Genomic DNA, 20,381 nt, shown 5'->3' on the forward strand with positions numbered 1-20,381 from the left:
TTTCAAGGGATCAAATCAGCTTTGATGAAAGATCCCACTTTAGGCAACTTTGATCCTAGAAGGAAGAGTGTGGTGACAACTGATGCCAGTAATCATGGGCTAGGTGCTGTTCTCTCCCAGAAGAGTGAAGGAGGAGAGTGTACAATTGCCTTTGCGTCTAGGGTATTAAAGGGTGCAAAGAAAAAGTACTCTACTATTGAAAAGGAACTGTTAGCAATCAAATGGCAGTTGAAAAATGTCCTTTTCTTTGGGGTGTGAATCTTTCTGTACGATCAGACCATAAACCCTTGAAAGAAGTTCTGACCACGAAAGAGTTAGATAAGGTGTCGTCTAGGATCCGTATAATGGGTTGTAGGCATGCAAGATTACAATTGGGAAATGGAATATCTGCCAGGAGTAAAAAACAAGGCAGCGGATTGTCTTGTATTGTATTGTATTTTATTTATATAGCGCTCTGAGCCCTTTACTTAGGGCACATAGAACGGTGGAGTAATTTACAGTTACATATTAAAGTTACATATTTACAGTTACAGGCATAGTAGTTCACACACATTACAAGCATGGGGGATAATCAAATTAACATAGAACATGGAATGTCCACAGTATGGATACACAATTTACAGGTATGGGGTACTCAGATTAACATAGAACACAGAGTGTATGTGGTATGGGCAGTTGGGGGAGAGCATGTTCATAGAAGATATAGTGTGAAGAGTCTAGCTATGAAGTGGGTTGATTTTCGTTCAGAGTAAGCCAGGATTTGGCCTTGTAGCGGAATTTGTGGATGGAGCGTTCTAACCTGATGTTGGGTGGTAGTGCATTCCAAGTTTTGGCTGCGAGGACTGGGAAGCTTTTGCCCCCTGCTTTATGCAGTTTTAACCTTGGTATGAATCGGTAATTAGAGTGGGAAGATATGGTGTGTCTAGCAGAGGTGTGGCGTTTGAATTTGTTGCAGAGGTATTTAGGTGCTTGATTATGTATACATTTATGTACGAGGGAGAGAGTCTTGAATTTAATTCTTTGGTTGATTGACAGTCAGTGAACAGTGCGTCTCAATTCCGCGATGTGCAGTTTTCTAGGAAAGTTGGTTGCTGCTCTTAGTGCATTATTTTGATAGATTTGTAGTTTAAGATTATGTTGTCTAGTGTCTAGGTAAAGTGCATTGCATTAGTCTAGCTTTGTTAATACAAGCGCCCTGACCAGGATGATGCAATTTTCAGTCATCAGGAAAGGTCTGCAGGCGTTGATGAGCTTACAGGTGAAAGCAGTGGTGAATGCTGTAACATTAATTTGTTTTCCTAGTGAGAGGGTGGAGTCGATGTACATTCCTAGTGTTTTCACCTCTTTAGAGACTTTGATGTTGTTGCCATCAATGTTGAAGGTGTTTAATTTGTTGTCAAGTTTGTGGAGTCTGGCTTGGGTTCCCACTAGGAGAAGCTCAGTCTTGTCATCGTTTAGGCAGAGACCGTGTTGCGCCATCCAAGCTTGGATGATAAGGTAAATATCATTGAGTCGCTGTGAGTCTGTGTCGTGGTTGCCTGTGATTTGTATGAGAATTTGTGTCGTCGGCATAGTTGGTGTAGGAGATGCCCAGTTGGTCAAGTTTGTCAAAAAGCGGTTTTGTGAATATGTTGTAGAGTGTGAGGGAGACACAGGAGCCTTGTGGGACCCCACAAGGGACAGTCGATTGGGGGTGCAGAGGCAGAGGGTGCAAACACTCTGATTGTTCTGTTGTTCAGAAATGACTGAATCCATGTAATAGCGTCTTTGGAAAAGTGGGCTGCTGTGGAGAGATGATTACAGAAGGTTTTAGAGTCGACAAGGTCAAACGCTGCTGATAAATCAAGTAAGAGAAGGATGGCAAGGTTGTCTGAGTCTTTGATATTCTAAATTTGGGTTACTTAATCTATCGAGGCTGTTACGGTGCCATGCCTAGGTCAGAATCCGGATTGGCGTAGCCCTAGCAGGTTATTGCTTTCCAGGTGGTGCTGGATCTGTAGATAGGCTGCTCTGTCAATGATTTTCAGGAGGAAACTACGGTGGTGATGGGTCTGTAGTTGGAAGTATTATTGGATCGAGGCATGGTTTCTTGAGGAGCGGCATGACCCATGCGTCCTTGAGGTTAGTAGGGATGGAATTGGACTTTAAGGAGGCGTTGATTAGTGAGGTGATAAATGGGGCAATCTCTTTCACTGTTTCTTTTATGATGGGTGCAGGGCAGATGTCGCGCATGCTTTTGGAGGGTTTTAGGCTTAGTATTATTTCTTCTACTTCTTTGACGCTAAGTGGGGCGAATTTGAATTATTTGAGTTGGGCTGGAAGTGGTGTAACTGTTGTAGGTGTAAGAGGGTTATTGGTTAAATTTGCTTTTTTAGTTTAAATTTTCCTTTGAAGGAGCTCAGTTTTATCGGACAATGCCTTTTGGATGTTTTGACACCAGGTGGCGTCCTTAGAGCAGGTGGTTGGAGGAGGTGTTGGTGATTCTAGTTCTCAGAGAATGTTAAACAGTTCTTTGGTATTAGATTTGGCATTTTCAATACGGTCGTTGTAGGAGTCAGATTTGAGAAGATAGCAGATTTGTATGCAGCAGAGGCTGATAGGAAGTTTTCTTTATTCAGAACTGAAGGGACATTTTTCCAACAGGTTTCTGCAGCTCTTTAATTTTTTCACAGTGTTCTTAGTTGTGGGGTGAACCAGGTATGGGTGGTGGGCGAGAGGCTTTGCTTTTGCAAAGCTTTTGCAGTGCTATTTTATTGATGGCGTTTAGCAGGGTAGTATTGTATAGGTTTACCAGATGAGTGGGGTCTTCGTTAGGCTTGAGGACAATGTCTGCCTGTAGGAGTGGTTGTAGTAGTGGGAGTAGGTTGCTGGCCGTTCTGTTTTCTTGCTAATCTTGGAGGGGCTAATGTTTGCTCCTGGTTAGAGCTGTTTCTAGGAATGGAGAAGAGAATGGCATGATGGTCGGTCCAGGCGAGAGGGTGGTTGAAAGTGATAGAGGTGTTACAGTTGCAATCAGCGATCCAATCTGATTGTCGCCCTTTGGAGTGTGTGGATTGTGCAAGTTGTTAGGTGAGGCCTAGATCGGTTAAGCTGTTGCTGATCTCTGTTGCGTTCTTATCGTTAGTGTCATATAGGCCAAGGTTAAAGTCTCCGAGTTGGAGGGTTTGTGAACTTGGTTTAGCCTTGTTGGTCAGTAGGAATGATGCATCTTCAAAGGAGGATAGTGGACCTGGGGGTCTGTAGATCAGGTGGGCTGTGATGGTTTGCGAGGGTGATGATAGCAATTTGAATGTAAGGTGTTCAGTGGAAAGGAGTGTTTGGCTTTGAACCTGTTTGATGCGTAGGGTGGATTTGGCTATGATATCGATGTCTCCGCCTTTGGAGGAAGTTCTCTCTTTCCTGATAATAGTGTATTGGTCTGGGATGGCCAGTGATAGGAGGGGGCTTGAGGCGGAGTGGAGCCACGTCTCTGTGATGGCTAGGAGGTCAAGGTCATTAGATATTATGAGGTTGACCTGGCGTTAATGAGACATCCATTCAGAGTGGGAGTTGTCTGAGATGATTGGTGGTTGATGTTATTGGCTGGAGTGCTAGGACTGGTATGTATGTTGCTTACAGTGTTGGCCTTATTCTGGTCTGCTTTGTGGGGATTCATTTGGCCGTGGACTTGAGATGTCTTTTGATAAATCTATAACCTCGTCTGGCATTTCTGGTGGTAGTAGGGCACAGTATATTAGGTGTGGGTTTTCACTTGGATTGTCTCTTTGGACTGACTAATGTGATTGAGGATGAGGAGGATCAATTTCTAAATGTCAGTCAAGAGGTAGTGTAGGAAAGTGAATGGAAAGAAGCAATGTTGGCAGATGCAGTGTTGATTAATGTCAAGGAATTACTTGAATGTGGAGTAAAAAGTAGTGAAATCAGTAGAGGAGTAATTCCTGATGCTGTAAAACTTGTTTTTGATGAACTTCTCATCAAAGATGGAATGGTGTTGAGGGGGGATCAATTTTTTCCTCCGGTTGGAGTATGGGGTAACATTTTGGAAATGGCCCATGAGTGTCATCTGGGAATAAACAAAACAATTGATTAGACAGGATTATTGGTGTCCAGGTGTCCATGTATGGATTTGCAGGTCGAGAGAATCATCCGAGAGTGTGTAGTGTGTGAAGACACCACCAAGGGCTCTGTTACAAGGACCTATGACCTCGATGTCCATTCCGTCCAGGCCTTGGGAATGGGTAGGTCTGGATATTGTGGGACCAGTGAGGACTCCGGGAACCCTAAAGTATTGTATTGTGTTTATAGACCTGTTGTCACACTGGGTGGAAATGTCTCGGGTGCAGAATGTTTGTACCAATGATATCATTACATTCCTAGATATTTTTTAGAAGGGAAGGCTATCCTTCTACAATTATAACAGACAATGGTGTTTAACAGTTCCTCGTCCCAGTACCCAATAGTAATCCATGTAATTACTCCCATATCTCTCCTACTCATCCCAGTACTCCAATAGTAGTTCATATCATTACCCCCACATCCCTCTTCCTCATCCCAGTACCCCAATAATAATCCATATAATTACCCTCACATCCCTCTGCCCAGTACCCAGTAGTTATCCATGTCATTACCGCCAAATTCCTCGTCCTCGTCCCAGTGTCCCAAAAGTAATCTATACCAATAGCGCCACATCCCTCTTTCTTATCCCAGTACCCAATAATAATCCATGTCATTACCCCCATATCCCTCTTCCTGGTCGCAATACCCAATAGTACTCCATGTCATTACCCCCATAGTTCTCTTCTTCAACTCAGTACCACAAAAGTAATCTATGTCGTTACCCCCACATCCCTCTTCCTCATCCCAGTTACCCAAAAGTAAACCATGTGCGAGATAAGCATGGTATCAAGGGATGACACAGATAAGTGAAACACAGTTTGAAAATCTTTATTCTCAGTGGTCAGGATGGTGTAATGCCTAACTTGCCTTAACTCTAAGATGGGAATGTTCCCCAACGGAAAGAAAACGAAGGGAAGTCTAAGTCAGTCCAAAACAAGATACTGTTAGTGTCAGAATCTATGCTTTTTTTATTTTATTGGGCACTTATAAGTCGATTATACAACACAACAGTGTTTCAAAGCGCCATAAGGCAAAGGGGAAAGGGAGCAAGGGAACAAGTGAACAATAAAATGACAAATCATAAAACAGCGTTCCTACTAGGCCATTAGACATTCGTGCAAGTGCAGAGAAAGAGAAGTGTAGGTGGCGAAGGGTAAGTGCTGGAGGGTCCCCCAGATAGGGGGGGCTGTGTCAAAGAGGCCAGTTGCAGGGGCAACAGGTAAATGCCAGGGCGGTGACCTCACAAGGGAAGGGGGAGGTTAGCCACCCATAAGGTTAGTGCAGGCCTGAGACAACCCAGGAGTGTGTAGGCCCATGGCCAGCGCAGGGAGGGGGATGCTGGTGGTGACTGGGCAGACAGCCAGGACCCTACTGGACTCTTGAGGGACCAGGCCGCCATCTCAGCGACAGTGGGGATGGTTAGCACGGTAGGGAGAGAGGGAAGGAGAAGAGAAAAGTCTAGAGCAGTTTGTGGAACTTGAGATCCGATTCAGGGCATAGAGAGAGAGGGGTGGTCTGTTCCAGAGTAGGGAGCCAGTCGAAGAGAGAGATCTGCACCCAGCTCTCTGCTTGGGGAAGCGTTTGACCAGCAAAGAGTTGGAGTGAGAGGATCAAAGTGATCTTGAAGTAGAGTATTTATTAAGAGAGAGCTGCAGATAGCGCGGGTCAGGCCGCACACAGCCTTATGGATGATGCAGAGGGTCTTGAATTTGATCCTTGCAGTAACCAGGGGCCAGTGGAGAGATATTAGGGCTGTACAGATAAGGTCCCTGGGCGGGATGCCAAGGATAAGTCTCACAGTCCTATTCTGGATTAGTTGAAGAGGACAGAGGGAGGAAAGAGGAGACTGTTGCAGTAGTCCAGTTGTCTAGTATTCTTCTACACTCCGCCCTCTGCAACTAATTCAGAACAGGACTTCAAGACTTATCCTTGGCCTCAAGTCCAAGGGCCATATCTCTCCAGCCCTAAACATCTCTCCACTACCTCCTGGTGGCTGCAAGGATCAAGTTCAAGACCCTTTGCATTGACCACAAGGCTTTCTGGGGCCGGGCCCGCACTACATCCAACTCTTTAAGGGTTAGACACTTCGCCAGGTAGAGAGTGGGGGGTAGATCTCTCCCCTCTGCAGGTGCATCCCTCTGGAATGGCCTCCCTGCCCCTCTCAAACTTGAGCCGGGCCACCTGAAGTCCGGAACCAGTTCAAAACCTTCCTCTTCTCCTCTGCTTTCTCTCTCTCACTCCCCTGCTGACCTACCTGTCTGCTGTACTGACTGGTTGCATGACTACCCTCAGAGTCTCACTGGGTACCAGGCTCTTTCTTGATCGGTCACCCTTGCACTACTAATCTATGCATAACATGTGATCTAAGCAGATTCCACAAGCCTCAGAAGGGATACATTACTCACCCTAATTGTATTTCTGATGCTTGTATCTGCTTAGTTTCAAAGGCGCCCACCCTTCCTCCCCTCAGAGAGAAGGTGCATGGATGTTTATATGAGCTTTTTCTGATACATATCTGCTTGGATACACCTGTACTCAGGCTACACTTCATGCTTCGTCATGTCAGAAACAAAACAATCTGAGGGACCTTGACGCGTGAAGGACCATGTGTACAGTGGACGTCACACTCGGGTAGTTTACTATATTGTTTTGTAATCCATCCTGTGTGGGATCTTGTTTGCTATTCATTCATTTGTTTTCATGTTTTGTTTCCTGAAACAGGATCAGCCGTTATTTGAAATAATACAAGAAGCTATGCAGCGTCACATGCAGGGAATACAGTTCCGTGAAAGGAATGCTGGACCTCAGATTGATCGTAACATGAGAGATGAAGGTAACTACCTACAATGACTCACTGATTCCTTATGTCAATGGATATATTGAGTTTCATAAATCATTGTTCCGTTTCACAGTATTTGTTAATATTTCTATCTGTATGTTTCCAAATTAAATCTTTAATCTGATTAACATGATCATGCCTATTTCGTGTCCCCTTTCTTCCTTATGTTGTTATGTTATTGTGCATTTGTATACTGCCTTATATACCATTGGTATGATCTCAATGCGCTGTGGGTTGAACGCCCTTGGGGCCGTAGTCCAGGTCAGTGGAGGGAGTAGGGTATCATATAGTGCTTGGTGCACTGGGTATGTGTCCAGCCAGTGCGGTTTGTGCAGAGGTGGCTGCATTCTCAGTGGAATGTGTGCAGCAAGGTAGTTGGTCTCTGAGTCTGCATTCTGGCGGCCTGTGTAAGAGATTTATGTGTGCAGCTGGGCTGGTTTTTTCGTAGGCTATAGCTGCGTTCTAACAGACTGTTGAGGTGTTCACGGATTAGTCTCCGTATGTGTGCAGCTAGACCAAAATTGATCGAGGGGTATAGCTGCATTCTATCTGTTGGTGTAAATTGGAGCGTGAGCATGTTGGTAGGAGTGAGTGTTTGTGCTTACTGGTAGGAGTCCTATGTTCCTGGTTACTTTCGGAACCCGATGAGCTGGCCTTGTCTTATCCATGGGATGTCATCCTCGGGAAGTGGATGGGACTGCAGCATGATGTGCAGCAGCATTTGATGTTCCAAAAAGGAATGTTCCCAGCAGCATGCCCAGGCAAAACCCTGCACATAGTCTCACCTGCACATGCTCACCTTCCCAACCACCAGTCCTTTTTTCGGTGCATTCAGGGTTGTGCATTGTGTGCCAGCTGCGTTTTTTGTCCAAATTAATTTGCGATTCTTTTGTTTTTCTTTCTTACTAGGACTTAATATGCGAGGAAACCGTCTCTAGAACCTTGAACTAACACTAACTAAACATTTTCCTACCTTTAATTGACTTTACTACGTGTGTTTGCAGAGTAAATGTGTTACCGTATAAACTGTTGAAAACCGCATGAGTGCGCAATAACTGATAATACGATAACATTGTCTTTTCCCTTTTTAACGTTGCTACAAATGTAACTGTGTACAAACACAAAAGTGAAAGTGCCCTTTGAAGTGTATTATCAAGTAATCGTAAGTGTTCTCGTATAAACGTCTGAAGTATTTAAAGGGATTCTGGTGTAAATATATTAAATATATTCTTTTTATATAATTAGAAGTGTAAGTGCTTCTTTACCTACAGCTCACATATTCCTCTTATAAGCCTGGCTGCTCTGCCATACTACCAAGGTCCTGCGCTAGTACAGACTGATACTCAGGGCCTCATTACACGGTAGGCGGTAAACCATGGTGCTATTAGCACCATGGTTGCTGCCTGTACCATACCGGTACCACCATAGAGGAAAGGGGAATTAGCCGAATTACCACCCCATTCCAAGGTTGGTGGGGCGGTAATTCCCCCTTTCTCCCTGGCCCTTCCCCATTCCCATTTTTGCCCCATAGGGAATAATGGGAATGGGGAAGGAGCTAATTACGGTACCGCAAATTAACACCAAGGTCCCTTTGCGGGTCCCAACTTTAACGGCTGGTCTACACCAGCCGTTAAGGTCGGGTCCCGCAAAGGGACCTCGTAGTAAGGCGGTAAGGGTTAACGGTCACCGGTACCCTTACCGGTGACCGTTAACCCTTACCGCCTTCCGTGTAATGGGGATCTACAAACCACTGAGATAGCTTACTAAAGTCTTACTGCCAGTAGGACTTTAGGAAAGCTCCCCTAACTCCCCCCTCTGGAGACAAGGAATATCCGAGTAAGGATTCCATTTCACCTCACCTGACTGCCACATTCAAGCATTTGTTGGTTATATGGGACCTGGACAGAGTAATCATGTACAGGGCCACTTTACGGTGGATGGCTTGGTTTCTGACCTGTATTTGTTGCCGCCTCTTTGTGAAATCCAAAGCCAAATGGAATCTTCCCCTCCATTTCAGGGAGGGCCCTAAATACACTTGTATGTCAAGTGAACAAGAAAGTATCAGCCGGAGAGCAAGTGTTAGGAAAGATTCTCTTTATTGCACCTTTCCATCTTAATGGAAACCCTAAACCTTTTGCTTTTATTTTGGAATCTGACCTGTACTTTCTGCAGTACAGTGAAGTCTTAAGCTTTACTGTACTGGCCTTTGCCACATGCTATGGGGAAACTGATATGTCCTTAAGGCTATTGTACTGGGAAACAGTGTTTCCCTTAGTCGTGTTACTATGTTGCAACTTGTGGTTACTTTTGTATCACTTGTGGTAACTTTTTATCATTGCACAAAGCAGTTTACACTGCAGTGAAACGGGGTGCATTTTTATTTTGCCCTAGACTAACACTCAAAGGATTTTTTGGTTACTCTAGATTTGCTTAAAAGATGGGATGGTGACAGCAGTGACTTTTCCCCACTTTTTGGGGAATTTCATTTTAGCTTTACTGTGTTAACTGCGTTTGGCTACTGACTGTGGCTACTGGTCATACATGGCTGTGCCACGAGATTTTCGCCTGTTCCTTTTGCCATCTTGTTGTTTAGCCTTCTTCCTGGCCTCAGAGTCCAGGAAGATCCTTATAAGGACTTCCAGAGCCCGGGAAAGCAGCAGCTTTTGGCGTGCTACTGGAGGGCTTTTTGTGTTTGCAGACAGGAAGTGGACTGGGTCGTCTAACCTAATCCACATCCTGGTTTCTGTGTGTCTGAGTTGTATGCATGAGTGTTCCCGCCAGTGGTCCTGATTTGGACCACTGTGGGATCTGTGTGTGGGCTAGTTCTGCTATTGGCTAGTGGGAGTTTTGACTCCTGCCTGGCTTTTAGGATAAGAAGAGGCCCCCTGCACGCATTCTTCAGAGATCTTGGAGAAACCTGAAGGAGCCAACTATCCTGTCCAGGTGCGAGACCCGCGAAGAAACCCAAAACCTCACAGAAGGAGGCCTGGAAACCAACTTCTGCTGCAGTCAGGGTGGAGCCCTGTCTTGCTCGTGATCTTCAGTTGGCCTGCAAAGGTGCTACGATCCTTTGAGTGGAGGGACCATCCATTCCTGATGTCTACTGGGTGCCCAGCACAAAAACCGCCTTCTGAAGTTACCTGGAACCGTCCTGTGGCTGACCAGCAAGGTTTCTGGGCTACCGTGTTAACTTCGTCACCGTTCCGAGTTTCTGCCTGAAACTTGGCAAACCCTCAGCTGCCACTGCAACGACACCCTCTGCGAGATTTTGTCGTCCTAGCACCAAAGGGACCCGAGAAAGACCAGAAAGTCCGACCGCAGCTACTGAGTCCTGTTGCATCGCGGTGCGTGGCGTGCACCGTCGGAAACTTGCTTTTCCGACACAAGTGCAGTCCCTAGAGGGGTAATGCGTCATTTGTTTTTGCATTCTTCCACCGAGAGTCCTTGCACAAGCAAAAGATCCCAACCAAAGTCATTCTTGAAACTGCAACTCCTGGAAATCGAGGACTGCGGATTTTGGCGGGAAAAGCAAGCCAGGACACCCTTCCTCTGTTCTAGAAATACTGGGGAAGATTCGGAGTAAGGGGGTAAGTTACAGAGTTTTTAACCTACCCCTATACTCCCGTTCTAGGTCAATGGGCTTATAATAATCCTATTTCTAACATTATTGGCTTTGCCATTACTTGCCTTGGCAAGACGTCTGACTGTTGGGGTTAATTTTGTGCACTGGTCTACATTGAACCCTAACTCTAAGAACCCGTCACTGGACCCTAGAGACCCTACCTGCATTTATTCTTGCATCCTAAATTCTGTGGAACTGTATCCTGAACAATAGGGCATAAGGCCCCAGACAACTTAGGGCTGGACAGTTTTAGCTAGGGATCCTCTCTGTGGAGCTTTTGGTGTATGATACTTACCTATTCTTTCCTTTGCAGGAGTATTTTCTTTTTGTATTGTTCATTTGAACCTGTGAATGTATATATGTATTTAGTTTGATGGTATTGGTTGATAAGTCTACCTGCTTGCATTCATTTTCTCATAGTGTGTTTTGGCCATAATTAAATAACTGTATTTTTATACTTCCTATCTAAGTGCAATTTGTGATCCCTTTGTGTGACCCTTTACACACTCACCTCTCTGAAGAACTTAGCCTAGACCCCCTGTCACTGCTACCTAAACTGGATTGGCTACAGCTTCCCAGAGTTGTCCCTGCAACAATATAGGTTGGCCTTCTATACATCTGTCCACCCGGCCACAGTATAGAATATCAGTCCTAACAGCAAGAAACACTGCTTTGCAAAGTCACGCAGAGGAGGGAGCCTCTCGCTTGCATGATGAGCAGAAATGGAGAGCCACGCAATTGGTGTGGTGGGTGGAGACCCAAGGCTGCCAGCGAAACGCTGCTGCTTCTCCAAAGAGGGAAATCCTGACAAACCTGTGACCACTGAAAGAAGTAGCAACATCAAGTGCCAAGCGATGTACAAGCGTTCTGCTGCTCAGATACAGAAAGGAACAACTGACGCAAAGAAGCTGAGAACGCCGGTCCGCACTGGCCAGAGAGACTGCCTCCAGTTCTGAGCACCACTGCTGGAAAGAAGGAATGAAGCATTACACAAACGCGAGTAGCCGGTGGAAGGTGGTGAGGCCACAACATAGCCCAAGGGGGTGAAACAAGCCACAACCAAAGCAGGACTGATCAGGCCCGTAACCCATGCCAGGCTGATAATTGGAAGACCCCAGGAGGGGGTGAGAGAAGCCACAACCAAACAAGGGCGGAGCAGGCCGGTAGCCCATGCTGGACTGACAATCAGAAGATCCCAGAAGGAGGTGAGAGAACCTGCAACCAAAACAGGGATGAGCAGGCCTGTAACCCACGCTGGGCTGTGGAAGGCGAGGAGGGAATGCGCAACCAAAGCAAGTCCTTTAGCCTACCCAAGGGTAAAAGTAGAGATATCTGACCAGGAATTATAGCAAAGTTGTGTTTTATAAATATTGACTGATACAAATCAGGGGAACCTCTTATGTCTAATTCATCAGTGAACAGGGGATATACCAGAAACTATTTACTAGTTGATAAAGCCATTATTTTGCAAAAAGAACACTGAGGGACATTTTTTGTTTTTTTTGTTGGTTGGAACTACCAGGCCAAGAACTGTAAAAGACTTTTGAGGACTCTTTGGTCAGAAATCCAGCCACCACCAATTTACCCAAGGGGGTGAGTAATCCTATTCTAAGTCGAAACTTGGATTCTTTCTTTTTTTTCATAGTGAAAGGACAGATGTTAGGATTGCATAGGTTTGACTGAGGACCACGTTTATTTTTTCAACATCCTGACGAGGAACAGTTTGTTGTTTTTTAGAACGGGGGACCCTCCTTATTGGTATGGCGTCGAGGATGTTCTTCTTTACTTTCAAAAATAATAGATTTTGTTCAAGCATGTGTTCTTGTTTCTCACCTATATCTGACTTACCACACCAACATTATTGCACTCAGCACCGTAATGGTTAGGGGCTTTCGTGTAGGCCCATTTCTCTCCACAGGTGCAAGATAGGGTCTGGAGTCGGCATTATTTGCAAAGATTCAGCTGTTTATATTGTTCAAGCTATGAGGTCTGCCTTTAAGGGCATTATTCTTCAAGTATTCACAACAGTGCTTCAGGCCCTTTCACTCCTATTCCACAGACACTTCAAGGAGGAGGTCCCCACATTGGTGCCTCCTCTACCTCAGCAAACAGATGGTACACAGGTTCCAATTCCTTAGACCCAACCTGCATCCTTACTAGCTCCATTGCTACCACTGGGTCCACCTCCTGCTGCAGATCCACAGCTGGTGCCTGTTTGACAGGGCCCCTTGGGATAGTGTGAAAAACTCATGGTGACCAAGAGTAAGAAAGACACAAGAGATCATAGTTCAAGGGTGTTCATTGAACAATGAAAATGGTACACAGGTTGGAAAAACACCTAATCCAAACCTAAATCTACGATGGGGACAGGTGTCGACCATCATATGAAAATAAGGCAGTCCTAGTGATTTCAAGTTAAATAGAAAAAGGCCTACACTAAGAAAACCTATTGCCAATTCCTTTCACTAAATACAATGGGTGTTGAGTTAAGTTTTAAGAGCGAAAAGTGTTCTCAAAAAAATGTCACGATGCAGTGGCTTGGGTCTCCTTTCCCCATGTTTTTAGCACGGGTAGGATGGGAGCTTGGAGCGCAAGACTATCTCAGACTTCCCCAGCACGAGACGACAGGTTCAAAGGCAGTTCTCAGGGCAGTCGATGGCCAAGTCTTGTTTCCTCAAAGTCTCTTGCCTTCATGCCTGATGCGCTTCAATAACAAAAACAAAAGTTCCTTAATCAAATGAAAGTTCGCCAGGGAGTTCACAAGTCACCCCTGGGTTCCCCTCTTCCGGGCTGACCCTTCTCAATTGTAAACCACAAATCGTTATGCCTTAAACAGTTCCAAACCACACTGTTTGTTGGGACTCTAGACTCGGTCCCTCCCTGGGATTTGTTTCCTGGTTTTCTTCTCACTGCAGGATTTACTTCCCATTTCCTGAGCCAACTTTTAGATCAAAATCTTTCGATTGTACAGGGCTTTTGCTCGACCCTTATGTATGACCACTTGGCTTCCTTTGGCCGCCTTCCTATGGCCTTCTGGCTGCAATCGGCCAAAAAGACAGAGAATAATAGACCAAATGGGAGATTTGGACGAATTTCGGCTGTTTGAAAATACTGAATGGCCAAAAGTTAATTTTGGTGGCGCGGACTGCGGGGGTGTCCCCCCGCACCCTTGCTCACTATATTCCACTTCCACTATATTCTACTGGTCCAGAAAAAAAAAGAACAGAAAAAGGAAAGGACCCTGCGGCACCGGTTCCCGATCACAGAAGTGAAAGGGAACAGGTATTGCAAGGACACAGCGAGTCGGCAGCAAGGTAAGTAGGGAGGGGGTGGGGTTAAGGGCAGGGGGCCAAGTCGGAAGTTTTCAGGGGAGAAAAGACTAAACGTTATTTTGGAAAAATTATCTTCAGTCTTTTCTCCCTCAAACATTTCTGTATCAGACCTTCAACCCTGATCCCTTCTGGCTTCTATAGTTTCTCAATATGGAGGCTCGACCAGAGTCTCTCGAATCAGCACACACGTGGTTCCACTTTTCCTCTGCAACTCGTCTCCCCTTCACACTTTTGACAGTTCATTAAAAGTTCCTAACTTGTGATTTGAAAGTTGCCCCTTTGCGATTCTCACTCAACACAACTCGGCTTTTATCGGTTCTTCCCTCTACTAACCGATTGTTCTTAACGGCTGGGCTTTTTGTCCACTTTGGAGTCAAAGCCTGTACCACGGGCTCAGGAGCTTCCCTCGTTCTGCCTTATCAACATAGGCTGGCCCTGCGTACCATTGACATCTGCAGCATAAAACTGGGGCTATTGTCTGTGGTCTTAGATTCTCCTCAGTGAAGGTTCTGCGGGTCTGGGAAGAAAATGGCAAGGTCGCTTCTCTCCATCACAATGCATCCAAAGAAAAGACAAAGGGGATAGCTTAAATGGCCCCGAGATTCGTCCCCATACGTCCCCATACTCAAACCTGTGTTCTACTTCCAAACTTAAGGAATCTCGTGACTTTCGTGTTGTGATTTCTATAGCCAAAATGATCAGATAACGTAGTCCTCTAACATATGTTAGACTACGTTAACACAACTTAAATAAAAAAGTATTACAATTTTATTCAGTCATCATGATTGTCCTTAAAAACACATAAAATAGTTCACATTACATTCATTATTACCAATAAAGAAAGTGCAAAAGTGTAATATATAAAGTGCAATTCAAAAACAGTTTTTCCTTTTCAGATATTAAAAATAAACCGTGTGACCTATTAGTCCCTCTTCCGAAAGGCCAACCTAAAACACAAGTAAGCTTTTACGCACTGCTGTCTAGTATAAACACGAAAAACTCCTGAGAATAAAGATTATTCGCCAAATTCTTGTAATTAACTGATTGGGCGAATCCTATCAGTAAAACTGACTAGTTTCTAAACAAACATCAGTACTTAATTCTACTACACTGTTTTCCTTACAGTGGTGAAGAAACCCAACATGTTTTGTTCTACTTTTATAAATACACGTTTAACAAGAACTTCATCAGGGGAACCTGACAAAGCAGGCCGCATAAGTTCTTTTCTTTTCACCATCAAATGGAGAACAAATGATCTTCTCGACCTTTAGAAAAAACAACACGAAAGTACAGCCGTCAATTACGCTGTCTACTTATTAGAAAAAAACAAAGAAACAGACGGAAAAATCTCCTATTCATTGCTCACCACAAAGCAGCAAATGATTCACTCTTTCTGTGGTCGGAGGTAGATGTGTCTTCATTGTAGACTGCTATCTGTTAAAACAACACTTAAAGTAAATTGACTAGATCGGTAATATGCTGAGAAGTGCAAACCAGCCGTGTATTCGTATCTTATTCTTAGAAAACCACTTGACAATAATTTGAACAAATTAGTCTTAACCAACTCTAAACAAACTTATTTGCAAAGAGAACTCGAATATACTAAGTGTCAGAAACTACCCATAAAGACTTAATCCGTAATCCAATGTTCCTTATGTTTCAATTTAGGAATTTACAGATCATATGTTATTGCTCTGTATCTATTCAGAACAGATTAAACGTCGACACTGGGAGACAAATAAAGGGAGTTCAATAGAATTCTAACTTACATGATTGTGAGGATTCATTCTGTACCCTTGTTGTTCAGGCAGCTTAAAGGCACTGGCGTGTATAATTTAGTGTAAGCCTCCAAACAGTCAGTCTGTAAACTTTGTGCTAGAACACTTGTGGTCTGTATCCACACTGTGACGTTTAGCTAAGAAAGAAACAGGAAACGCCCATGAGTATCGATTATACTGTTCCTATTCTAAGAACACAATGGACTTTCTAACTTATGCACAAGATAAAGCAGAGCGGTTGTGGTTGTCAATATCATGGTGCAACCTCTTCATTACAGACCACGTCTCTAAATATGTCTGGTGCGAGCAGCAATTATAAAATGTAATTTGCACCCTAACGCATGCAATTCCGTACACGGTATAGAATGTCACTTCACTCATACTAATGATAGTTTAAAATTCACTTCAAACAAAAACAGCTTGAATAGTGACAAACCAATACAAGCGTGCCGCAGCTACTTACTTTAACAAAGTAAACTGTAATCCTCGTCCTTCGTCTGCGATGCGCAATTTGATCAGCTGACTCCAAACAAAACAAATTTAAAGGGGTCAGATACTTTGACGTATAGAGTACGGAAGTCCCCCACGTGATCTCATGCAGCCAACCGGGAATGTTCTATTATGACTCCTTTTACACTTGTTTTTTCCTTTGCATACGTCACTGTAACAAGGTATTAATACTGAACTGCAAAGCATTTCACTTCTGAAACAACTGTGTACAATAATACGATGTTATACATATTGTCATCAGAAGAACCACTTTTTCAATTCCTTAACCGCATTTCTCTCCACAAATGGTAGAAAAAATATATTTATATAACTACCACTGGGACATAGAAAAATGCGAGAATGGTCAATTCCCGCTTCATAAAGGATTGTCCAAATATATTTACGATAGACTCAGCCATTCGATTTGCTCATTAAGGCCTAAACAACGGAGTTGCACAAAAAAATTAGCCATTGTTCCTTTGCAAATAGTCGTTTACTATCAGATTCACCAAATTTCTGTGGTGGGATATGCAACAAAACCATCCACCTCAATTCTTCACAAGTGTGTTCCAACATCATAAAATGATTCACTAGAGGAGCTGTTAATACTTTCTTCCTGATGAAACTCTTGTGCTCAGAAATTCTAATTTAAATTTTTCGCACAGTCATCCCGATGTAAATCTTATTACACATGCACCAAATTGCGTATACTACATTGCTTGTAATGCAATTGTTGAAACTTTGTTGCAACCAAGGTCTCTTTATTCCTAAATCAACATGGGTACTCCTTGTCAAGATACAATTGATGCAAAGACCACAAGGAGAGTGGCCTAAAACTCTTGAAAGGCCCCATTGTTCACCTACACTCCTTTGTGGTAGAATTGCCTTTGTGATGTCATTTTTGGTTAAAAAATCTTTAAGATTCGCTCCTCTTTTAAAAGCACATAATAGAGGCTCAAGGGGGCACTCACCCCCTGACAGAATATGCCAGTGTTTCTTAATCATCTTGATTATATGGTTAGAAACAGGGGTATAGGTACTCACAAAGAAAATCCCCTTTTTATCCTCTGATTTCTCAAGGAGCGCTTCACCATTATTATTAGCAGATCTTTTAAATGCCCGTTTCACAATTCTTTTAGGGTATTGATGGGAAATCAGTTTCGAGCTCAATGTTTTGGCTTCCGACAAGAAAATAGTATTGGTCGAACTATTTCTCTTCAGGCGCAAAAACTGCCCAAGTGGGAGGTTCTCCCTGGTATGATGTGGGTGACAACTGTCAAAAACCAGAAGAGGGTTCCGGTCTATAGGCTTGTGGAAGGGTTTTACCTTAAGGATGTTACAAGTTATTTCTATCCAAATAATGACATCTAAAAAGTTGATCTGTACATTACTTTGAGTAAAAGTAAACTTCAGGAACTAGTTTTGGACATTAATCTTATCCGTGAATTCCTCCAACAAAGCCAATGACCCGTTCCAGACAATTAAAATGTCATCAATATAGCGTCGCCAGAACCCCAACTTTGAAACGTAGGGGTTTGAGGCGCTATAAATTGTCTGGAGCTTGAATTATTCTACAAAAAGGTTAGCAGCTGAGGGGGCCACAGAAGACCCCATAGCTGTACCATGAACCTGTTGATACAGTCGACCATTAAAGTTGAAATAATTTTCCGTCAGTGCCATTTCAGCACACCACAAGATGAAACTATTCGGTGTGGTGCCCTGTGTCCTCTTGGAAAGTAAAACTTCCTCAATGACATTTAAAGTTTCTAACTGTGGTATGCAGGTGTAAATGGACACAATATCAAGGCTGACCAGTAACTGACTGGTCGGGTCGAATTGCATATCTTCCACCATATTGATGATCTCTGTTATGTCCTGTGTAAAAGAATACATAGTTGACACAAACGGTTTTAAATACCTGTTAGCAAACTTTGATGACGGCTCCAAAACTGAACCCATACCTGAAACTATAGGGCGACCTGGGGGATTGACCAGGGATTTATGTATTTTTGGGAGGATGTAAAATGTGGTACCGTTGGATTATGTACTACCAAATAATCTCGTTCTTGTTGGCATATCCAACCGCTTGAAAATGCTTTCTCAACCTTCGTAGAGATCAATAACGAAAGTTGACCCGTGGGGTCTTTTTAGATGGGTTTGTAGATTGTTCTGTCTTGAAGCTGGCGTTCACGTTCAGTGATATAAAAATCGCAGTTAAGCACCACGATCGCGCCACCCTTATCAGCCTTCCGTAAAATTATACTAGAATTTGAGGCTAAGCTCTTAACCGCTGCCCTCTTGATATTACTCAAATTCTAAAATGTACTATTCAGAAGTTTCTCAAGCTGTGTAAGATCATGCCATAACCTTTTCTCAAAAACTATGGCTTCTGGTGTATGACTATTTGTGGGAGGACTAAAAGTAGATTTAACACGTAAACCACTCTCATTACTCTGTTTATCAAAATCATTGTGGAAGAAATATTGATGGAGATGTATCTTCCATAACAATTGATCAATGTCGACTCTTGTCTTGAATCTATCATACCTAACCGTAGGGACAAAACCAAAACCTTTATTTAATACACTCACTTCCTCCGTACTAGGATTATACGAGTAAAGATTGACTAGTAAGGATGATTGCTGCAAGTCTGTCGTGGAGCATAATCCCAGTTTTCTCCCAGTGGACCCGGTTCTAAAAACCCTTCTTGGTTCTGTGATTGTGGTCCCCCTGTGTTACTTTGTTGTCCTGAGAAAAAATGTCCTCTTCTTCTGAAATTACGACCATTTCTTCTTTGGTTTCTACTACGATTCCGGTTGCCTCTCTGGCCTCGCTGATTCCTCTGATTGGAAGAATTACTACTACCAGAGCCATCGGAACTTAAGGAGGTGCTCCCAAGCCTTACTTGACGGTATTGGTTTGTCATTCCTTGTGGATTGCCCACAAAAGGATTATATGCTAATTTCGTATAGCGAAAAGCACTCGCATGTCAAACCTGGCGAATATCTTTTTTCATCCTGGTTATTCTATCCTGAGTGCAAACATCTTTGAAGTGATCGCTTTAAGAATTTCCTCTAATCGTTTTTTATCGTTTCTTAAGTTCTTCCATCTTCTCTAGGTCCCCAGAGATTTTTAGAGTCATTTTGTAGGCCGTATCTATAATTAATATAGTCCAATCCCTGCCGCATTTGTTCGCTATATAGCTCAATTGAATAATGAAGTCTTTGTTATCAAGGAACAAACGCGGTTCGTTTCCGACTACTAGACCTTGTGGAAGAGTTCCTGATCGTAAATATTCTATCATTATTGATCCGTGAAGTTCTGTACGGATCAATCTCTTTTTGAGCTGTAAAAATACCTCAATAGTATTGCAGATGTTACCTGCACAAATCCTAATGCAACCAAAGAAAAGACAATAGGGATAGCTTAAATGGCCCCGAGATTCGTCTCCATACTCAAAACTTTGTTCTACTTCCAAACTAAAGGAATCTCGTGGCCTTTGTGTTGTGATTTCTATAGCCAAAATGATCAGATAACGTAGTCCTCTAACATATGTGAGACCACGTTAACACAACAAAAGAAATGTATTACAATTTTATTCAATCATCATGATTCTCCTTAAAAACACATAAAATAGTTCACATTACATTCATTATTACCAACAAAGAAAGTGCAAAAGTGTAATATATAAAGTGCAATTCAAAAACAGTTTTTCCTTTTCAGATATTAAAAATAAACCGTGTGACCTAATTAGTCCCTCTTCCGAAAGACCAACCTAAAACACAAGTAAGCTTTTATGCACTGCTGTCTAGTATAAATGCGAAAAACTCCTGAGAATAAATATTATTCACCAAATTCTTGTAATGAACTGATTGGGCGAATCCTATCGGTAAAACTTTCTAGGTTCTAAACAAACATCAGTACTTAATTCTACTACACTGTTTTCCTTACAGTGGTGAATAAACCCAACATGTTTCGTTCTACTTTAAAAAATACACGTTTAACAAGGACTCCATCACCACCCTCTCACTTCCCGCCACCCTTTGCCTTCTCTTGAACTGCCGCGTTGTAGCCGTCTTGATTTGCTGTCTGCTGTGTTCGCCTTTCTCGTACTGTGCTCCCTAGTTCCACCTTTTATCCCTGTGGGGAAGGGAAAGGGCCGTCAGGTGTGTGTGTGATTCTGATCAATTGCCTGACTTTGCCTG

The 20,381-nt window shown here is 43.4% G+C and overlaps 1 protein-coding gene across 3 annotated transcripts in view; it reads left to right on the top strand.

Annotated features, from left to right (window-relative positions):
- Positions 1-20,381, top strand: part of AGL (amylo-alpha-1,6-glucosidase and 4-alpha-glucanotransferase) — a 973,499-nt gene that overhangs the window by 784,736 nt on the left and 168,382 nt on the right. For all 3 annotated transcript variants that reach the window (XM_069641544.1, XM_069641542.1, XM_069641543.1), the window contains exon 27: positions 6,838-6,949. In XM_069641544.1, the coding sequence (XP_069497645.1) occupies positions 6,838-6,949 (112 nt within the window). The remainder of the gene's footprint in view (positions 1-6,837; positions 6,950-20,381) is intronic.

This window comes from Ambystoma mexicanum, chromosome 1q, assembly GCF_040938575.1.
Source record: "Ambystoma mexicanum isolate Mex_15411 chromosome 1q, UKY_AmexF1_1, whole genome shotgun sequence".
Classification (NCBI taxonomy): Eukaryota; Metazoa; Chordata; class Amphibia; order Caudata; family Ambystomatidae; genus Ambystoma; species Ambystoma mexicanum.